The 8,675-nt window shown below is 31.4% G+C and overlaps 1 protein-coding gene across 1 annotated transcript in view; it reads right to left on the bottom strand.

Moving 5' to 3' along the window:
* Nucleotides 1–6: 6 nt before the first annotated feature.
* The window catches only part of LOC108738367 (phosphatidylinositol 4-phosphate 3-kinase C2 domain-containing subunit alpha), a 20,424-nt gene continuing 11,755 nt past the window's right edge, over nucleotides 7–8,675 (bottom strand). Inside the window, 20 exon segments of the mRNA XM_025978543.1 lie at nucleotides 7–267; nucleotides 446–690; nucleotides 987–1,183; nucleotides 1,240–1,440; nucleotides 1,558–1,793; nucleotides 3,378–3,534; nucleotides 3,597–3,747; nucleotides 3,814–3,969; nucleotides 4,029–4,158; nucleotides 4,223–4,468; nucleotides 4,916–5,056; nucleotides 5,116–5,341; nucleotides 5,429–5,595; nucleotides 5,797–6,082; nucleotides 6,379–6,549; nucleotides 6,635–6,836; nucleotides 6,899–7,046; nucleotides 7,857–8,071; nucleotides 8,126–8,225; nucleotides 8,312–8,544. Of these exon segments, the coding sequence (XP_025834328.1) occupies nucleotides 91–267; nucleotides 446–690; nucleotides 987–1,183; nucleotides 1,240–1,440; nucleotides 1,558–1,793; nucleotides 3,378–3,534; nucleotides 3,597–3,747; nucleotides 3,814–3,969; nucleotides 4,029–4,158; nucleotides 4,223–4,468; nucleotides 4,916–5,056; nucleotides 5,116–5,341; nucleotides 5,429–5,595; nucleotides 5,797–6,082; nucleotides 6,379–6,549; nucleotides 6,635–6,836; nucleotides 6,899–7,046; nucleotides 7,857–8,071; nucleotides 8,126–8,225; nucleotides 8,312–8,544 (3,785 nt within the window). The 3' untranslated portion in view covers nucleotides 7–90.

An 8,675-nucleotide genomic window follows, 5' to 3' on the forward strand; every position in this document is an offset into this window, starting at 1 on the left:
AGAATATGTATGTATATAAATAATAAATAAAATTACATACAATGTTATAACTTAATACATATTAAAATATCCCAACAGCTGCTGGCTAAACTATCGGCTGAGATTAGTGAGGGAATACCATTCGGTAGTTTCAATAGTTAAATCTAATTGACTTAAATCCAGTTCAACACCCCCAAGAAATTCGTTTTCTTGAAGAGGATCATGATTCCATACAGTTGCTTTAAGAATTCTATTCTTTACAACATCTAAGGCCAGTCTATACTCCAACTGAAATTATATTTTCATTGTGTATTTCTTTTTTTTATTTCAATTTTAGAGATTATAAGGAATTTTTAGTTGCCAAGCATTATGAATTATGAATAAAACGATAAAATAACAACTGTATCAACAAGAATAAATTACTTTTACTATAAAAACCTAAAATGTAAACAGTGTTATTACTTACCATTTCCATAAAACTAGGATGGCAATTGCGTTTCACCACTTTGGTCTTTCGTTTTGTGCTTTTTGTGGGATCAGGCTGAAGATAGACTTTCACATAAGTCGACGGTTCCTGTCCATTGCTAAGCAGCGGCAGACACCTGACGTGATGAATCATGACAGTAAAAATGCCTTTATTAAAACATATCGACAGTTTCAATTGTCCTTTTAACTTTCCAATCTCACTTTTCTCTTCTTCAAACAATCGATCTAAAACAAAACAAACAAAGCTGTAGGAGCAAGAAAATACCATATCAGACATGAAGATATTACGGAAGTTAATAAGGAAAATAAAGATAAAATAGTAAGACACCTTCGGAGACATAAACAGCTATTTAGTGATATATAAGACGCAGAAATAGGAACAAAGAGGGACATAGGAAGACCTGAATTAGACTATTGTTCGCAAACACTTGGGGATGTATAATAATCTAGTTTAAAAGAAATGCACAGATTACATAGAAAGGACCTTATGATGATGATGATGATGATAATGATGGAAATACCTTTAGCCTTCATTGAATAATATTCTGGACTTTGTTGATCCCTTAGTAAAGGATGAAAGAACGTGTAAACCAAATCTGAATGTGCTATTTCATCAGCAGTTTTAAACAGTGATTGTACAAACAAGCTCACATCTGTGAATCGTTTCGCAGCCACTTGCTTAATATTAGATCTGCCCATATGCATACCTGTTGATAAACTGAAACAATAAAAGTTAAGCTTACATTTAACCTTACGTATATTATCAAATCATACCTGTGCAATTTAGCTAATGGGAAATGAAGGCACAATTTTTGATAAAGTTCGCAAAATTCCTTGTATGTGCGATATAAATTCATGTATTCTACCTGATTTTCTCTTTTAACTTGTAATATGTAAACGTAACGTTTCTCAGGATCATACCTTTTTTGAAATCCTACCACTGCAACATGGGTCAAACGACCATCTGTACCAATACTAAAATTAAATTTAATTAATAAGGGGACCCTAATTTTTATTAGAATACCATGCATATAAAATATCCCACATGTAATTAATCTGACAATTTCTTTAATAAAAAATACAAATAATTACTTGTATGTTTTTGGAACAAAAGATAACAGCTGATCCTCATTAGAAGCTGCGGAAAATTTTAATTGCGCTAAATTGTGAAGGAAGAAATTAACTTGTGTAAACCAAGACTTTAATGAACTTTCTATAAGTCGAGCAAAGTGCGCAGCTGCTTCAGGATTGGACTGTTCTAACATTAATGCCCTACGTAAATGACTAACGGCTTCTGATGTAATCCCACGAATTCCTGAAGATGCCATCTGCAAAATGTGGTTCATAGTTTGATGTCATTTTATTAAATGCATATAACAAAATATGTTTACATAACATATAATAATATTGACGAAATTAATCCCCGCTGGGAAAAACCATTTAGAAAAAAGATGAATAACAGCTTCCCATGTACAGTAAAAACTAATACATACTGATTAAAAGAATTTTGGTTGAGAGGATCATCTTTTCTCAAAATTTTTTAAAATGCCAATTCCAAACTGGTTATATAAAGCATGTACGCCACTGGCCCTAAATTATCATTTTTACTTACATATTGCTTGGATATTTCGCCGCCCCCAATAAAATTTTCATTTCATTAATCAAGAAAGCACTTCAACAATTTTTTTCCAATCTGGAAAACTTCGAACTCTTTATTTTCTTGTACTTGATCCAACAATGTATTTCTCAAATTTTAATATATTAGGTAGTTCCCTTTTTCATTTTATCTTAGAAATTGAAAATTTTACACTAAATTTTTTTGGTAAATACGTAACTTTCCGCATATGCAGAACGCAAATAACACAGCCACTAACAACGAACTTTGTACATAAAAATAAATACATAAATAAAATATCCCTCCAACTAACACAAAATGGGAAGTACCAAATGTATAGAAGGATTTACAGCAATGGCGTAACAGCAACGGCAAAATATTGACTTTTAAGGCAAATGAAATTCGTTTTTATAAGCGAAGGTTCAGTTTGTTTACCATACACGATGGCCTAGCATAATTAATATACTGTTCAAAGTATGTGAGGTATCCGTTATGCCATGTTCACACTATCGAGTGTCTACAAGGTGTTTCTAAAATAAGTAGCAAGCTTTCGAAGGCGTTAACTAGATCGCTTACTACTACTACTACTACGCTACTACACATAATAATAATTAGACGCCCATTGAAATAACAATTACTTAAATAACTAATTTGTTGCTGTACTATTTAAAGTAAACCTCGACGTAGTACTAAGAACACAAAAGAAAAAAATTAACGTTATGTAAACTTTAATAAGTAAATTAATATCCTCTGGATAGGTAATAGTAATTTTATTAAATCTCAAAACAACCATTGACGTATAGCCAATTTACCTCCCATTAGAAAAAATCAATTACAACACCCGTAAACACATATACGCACGTTCACTATACAAAATATTCCCGAGTCGCGCAAAAATGTCCAGCATTTAAGGTACTTCATTTGCAGCGATCATACATGATCGTGCAAATTATTAACATTCTGCACTGGCGCTTGATACACGTGATGCGTTATACAACCCAATACAAAAAAGTCAAACCGATTTATATCAAGACAATAACAAACAATGCATGAGTACAAAAATACAAAAGAAATACAATACGGATGCTTTTAGGTAGCTGCTAATTGAATGCTACCTTGCAATGTCGTATTTCCCTGTGCAATCCTACCAGGGTCGAACTGATTCTTGCTTGTACTTTAAAAAAAACATTTACTTAATTTTTTGTTTTATAGTGCCCTTTCACATCCTGCAAGCTTACTACGTATTTCAGAAACACCTTGTGTATTAATTGCAGTATTGTAGACAAAATATACTTACCAAAGTAAAAAGGTGAAGAAAGAAGTTTCCATTATTTCTAACAATATTAAATGCTTGACAACAAAGGTCGACAAACCTGTGAAATTTTTCCGAAGGTCTATCACCGCAATTTATCACATACGCCATGTCTGTAGTCAATACGAAAGGAGCACGATCCCTAAACAAATACATAATAAAAATATATACATATATACTTTTTCTCAAATTTGTCAGTCGTACCTTTTAAAATTCCCAAACATTTGAGCATCACCCAAGAATTTACCGAAATCTATGTGGAACAAGTGACCAGACGTTTTTAACATGATATTGTCATTGTGTCTGTCACATACTCCCAATATATATGTCACAACACAATATCCAGCACAAGAAGCTAAGAATAAAATTAAAATTGTTAATAGTAGTGCTTATATTTCTAATATCAATACAAGTAAGATACCTGTAAAGTTCTCAACAGCTCTTGTATATTCTAATTCAGAGGGATTATGCTTAGCCAACCACTCAGCAATTGGTTTATCTTTAAAAGAGCCTGTTAAGCCGTGCTCTACTTGAATCTTTCTTAATGTTTCAGCATTGGTCACTAACTCGATAATGCCTTAAGAAAGAAAAAACAGTTTCAACACTAGCCAATTAACTAAAAATTTTTATACCTACCTTTTTTCTTGCCAGTGGGTATGCAGGCAAAAGTAACTATTTTTAAATCTAAACCTTCTTTCAACCACATCTTATCCATTATCCTTACCATTTGAAGAGTTAACTGGTCTTGTTGTAAATCATCACCAATCTATATAAAAAAGTTGTACAAGAAGATTTTAGTTACATTTCAAAAATTACTGTATATTACAAACCTTATAAATAGCAGGAACCATAGAACCGTCCCATGCAATGAAATTGATTTTCAGTGGCAATGTATTCGATTGAAAATATGAACAACTCTCAACATGAACACCATTAACACGCAATGTTGGAGATAATGGAAGACTAGTGGGATTCTCTTGAAGATACTGATGAATACCTTCCATTGCATTATTAAGAACTACTAATCTATGCGATTCTTTGCTTTTTTTTACTCTCTCTGCTACATCGTTTAAATCCTAAAAATCCAGCAGAGAAATTAAACTTTTATACATACAGTTTTAATGAAGCATTCTGAATATTTTACTACACTCATTATTAGAACTTACCAAGGGAAACTAAACGTTATACTAAATTGCAAATTAGGCTAATGGAACTCAAAGGAAGTAGTCTATTTATTAAATTTTCTTTTAATATAATGCATATATTTTTTTCGTAATTTAAGCTACATTATGCAATATAAATTTCTGCGTTGTTCAGTACAATATGTTACTTTATTTTATTTGTTTGTTTCTGCATTTATTTATTTATTTAAATCGAGCGGGTTAAACCTCATAGCCCCCATATAATTAAAAAGTTTTGTATTTAATAAAGCTAAGAACTGCAATTATCCAAAAATTATGTTTCCACTCTACACGTTTTATATTACAAATTGTTAACCAAATGCCTTAATAGCTATATCCTACCTTCACCAATATTTGCTGTGAAAAGAAGCAACTTCTCAGAGCTTCGCCACATATTGCAAAAAGAGATCTTAACATAAGCAGCATACGTCGAAAATATCTTGCATCACCAATTCCGTCCGGTTCTATCGTTAAATTGCCGTTCTACAAATAAATATTGACAATTTTTTGGTTATTTGAAACGTAAATGGTAATTTTCATACTTGTGGTGTAGACCCTGGCAGCGTATGGCTTAATAGCCAAAACAAATGATGAGCAATTCGTGGCGATCGTAAAGAACGATCTAAAAGGAAATGAGCAAGGGCATTGTTCTCATAAGTTTCATGCCGTAAAGCTACTACTAACTGTGGTAAAAAATCTACCAACTCATCCGTTCGAATGCCATGAAGCCATCTCACAGCCAATTTGCGTACTTCTATATCTGGAAATCTGTAACAGCAAGCACATTTGAAAAAATCCAAAATTGAAAACTTTTTCAAAAAACAACTTAAAAGAGTAATTGTAAAATAAACATACGTTGGCAATAACAACTGAATGGCCTGAACAGGTGACAGCTGTTTCCAAGAATACAACATTCCATAAAGATCTTTGAGACATGCAGGTGCCCAACTATGAGCAGCTAAAAGTACTTTTGGTAAGGCTTCAGGAATTTTATATAAATAATGTCGTTTTTCCCATAACACCTATAAAACAGAAAAATATGTATTAATATACATGTTCCAATATCTCTACAGATGATGATGACCATGATCCCTCCTTTGTACTATGAGAAAGTAAAGGACAATTCAGTAATTCGTTTCCTTTTTAAAAGTCAATAACGCTTGTAACTTTTTCGAATCAAATTGAAATATAGTTATACATACAGACACGCAAAAGCTTATTACCTCTCTAATATCTGGTGGTAACCTGCAAAGCATATCTTGCGCTGAAATTTCCAAGAGTTGCTCTTGGGTTTGTGAATCTAAGCTGTTAAAATTTCCTTTAGTAATGAATTCTTTTGAGGTAATGAACGAATTTGTAGGGGGAAATGCAACCTTGGGAGCTGCGATTTCAACTGCAAGAACTGCATGGTCAGAAAAAGGATGGCTTCCTGGGGTAGGTGCTGGACCGTATATATAATTGCATTCTTTTGGCCATATAGAAAGTAGCATGCCCCCTTGCGTCATGATACTGAAATAATTCAATTGAATACAAAATTCAAAATTGTTAAGGCATATCTACTATAACGAATTAATTTAAGTATTAAATAATTCTTCAGGAAAGATTTGTAAATACATTTAGAGTAAAAAAATGTTTGTGATTAATTTATTACTCAACCTAATATTATTTTGCTTAATAATACAAGCAATTACCTTTTTTTTTAATAACGCTTAGAGATTAGATGATTTTTCAAACTTAAACTTCAAATTTTATAGCTAGAAAGGATAATTTCAGCAAAAAATATTTAAAATTGAACTACTACTTACCCTTTATAATCAAAAAGTTGAACAGAAGCCCACCCAAGTTCTTCTTGTTTGTATTGAGGAGCACTAGAGCTGTCTTTATCTTCATCATTCTGGAGCTTTCTTCCATATATTACTAGCACAAGTCGTGCTTCCCTTGCTAATGTGTTTATAAGGACGTCTTCTAAGTCCAGCCTTCAAAGAATATAAAGACAATTGTTTTACAAAAATATTTAAAATATAAATATGTACATATATGAACGTACATAAAGAAACATACCAGCAATTAAACAATATTCTAGAATATAAACTTTGGCTTATTTCACTTGGCTGAGTCAACAGGGGATGTCCAACTGGTCTTGTTCCGTGATAAACTTGAGCAGCTATAAGATAGTTGTCATATTTCCAATCCATTGACGGTCGATGAATTGAGCAAACTCGGATTAATACAGATTCATTAACATCCTGAATTTTTGATGGGGCTATAAAAAGTTTATTATAGAATTAAAAAATATGTAAAATTCGAGTAAGAAATGAAACTTACAAACCGGTACGTCGACTTTATTTTTTATTTCGATGCTTATTCCAAATGCCTTACAGTACATTTCTATCAGATCTTGTACCGCCTCTCTTAAACGACAAATAGCACCTTTAAACGAGTCTTTTGTAGATTCATGCATACCATTTAAATTCTAAAATTACATAAACATTATTTTCATTTGGATATTAAAATTCGCACATATAACAAACTACCTCCTAAAATATAATATTAAAATAATTTCTACAACATATGTATTTACTACAAAAAAAAAAACGTAAGCAAATTAAAGCCTGACTTGCGCACTGAGATTCACGTTTTATAAAAAGTTAATTTGCTAAGTATGAAGAGTTAAAATTAACTAATCGTAAGTAAATGATTAGGAACAAGTAAGCAAAGCATGTTCATATAATACTCCCCACAAATCTGTTATCACAGGATCACATTTCAACAACCCATTTTAATACAAAAATTAAAATGTAAAATAAATACAGACAAGTTCTATAACTTAATGTAACGAACAAACGGACAGCGAAATTGCACTTTAAGAGTTCCTTCAGACTAATAATTTTTTCTGTCATTTTCTGTTTATTTAAGAGTTATATATAAATAATTTCTTAAGCCAAATTTTCTTTCTGTCTTATTATTAGTAATATGCATTTTATGCTTTGAAACACGGGTGTCTAAGAGGCGGGCTGTGAAGTACATGTAACCCACAATAAATATCGATGTTACCCAAGAAATGAGCACGAAGATAAATAAATAACAAGAAGTTACAAGTATTTGAAATGTAGTATTATAAAAGAATGTAGAAAATACCGTGGATAGAAAAGGTTAGAAATGAGAAACTATTGGAAAAAGTAGAACAGAAGGCGATTCACAGTTTAAGCAAATACCATTTCCTAAGATATTCACAACAATATATATTTACATAAAATTCTCTTTTACAAATTTTTGTACATACCTGACCCACATAAGACAAATTATTGTTTAAATTTTTCAACTCGTCCAACGCTTGAGTTACTTCAATAGTTTCTAAATTCCCTATTATATTTGAGATTAGTTTAACAGTTTGAACAACGCCTGATAACTGGGATTCTCTCACCAAACCACCTCTTTCACTCGTACTACCCTCTGTTATGTATAATTCTAATTTTGAAATTTCCTTTTCCAATGTTTCTATAATAAGCATTGCTGTAAAAAAGAAACTTCTCCATTTTTCTTAATACGTACCCAACAAAATTTTTAATTGGTTGTTATTTATCACAGAACTTATATCAGTCAACACCAAGTCATCTAAATTCAATTCTTTATCACGTTTATCATCTTGAATCTTAAAATTAAATTATTTAGCAATAAAAGTGCCATAATTTTATAGTGTTTATCATTAAGGATTATATAATTTAAAACATGACTCACAGTCCTGGCCAAAGATCTATCAATAAGCTTATCGGGAATTAATATTAGCAGTACATCTTCTTCTAACTTTAGACAATTATGAACATACTCGTAGTCAGAAAGTAGTGTAGTAGGCACTAAATACTCATTGTAACCCCATACTTTCAATGTATACTGGTCATCTAAAGGAGCGTCTAATTCGCATACAACGTGTTGAGTTATATGTTCTATACTACAGGTAACTGTAAGAAATAGTATTAAAAGATATTAAATAGGAAAAAATGTTAAAATTAAAAAGCAAAAAAAAAATGAGATTGTGCTAGAGGAATAAATAAACCAAAAACTCACTCTAGTTATCACAAAAGCTGTTCATTTTGAACACATA

The sequence above is a fragment of the Agrilus planipennis genome, unplaced genomic scaffold (assembly GCF_000699045.2).
Source record: "Agrilus planipennis isolate EAB-ADULT unplaced genomic scaffold, Apla_2.0 scaffold178, whole genome shotgun sequence".
Lineage (NCBI taxonomy): Eukaryota > Metazoa > Arthropoda > Insecta > Coleoptera > Buprestidae > Agrilus > Agrilus planipennis.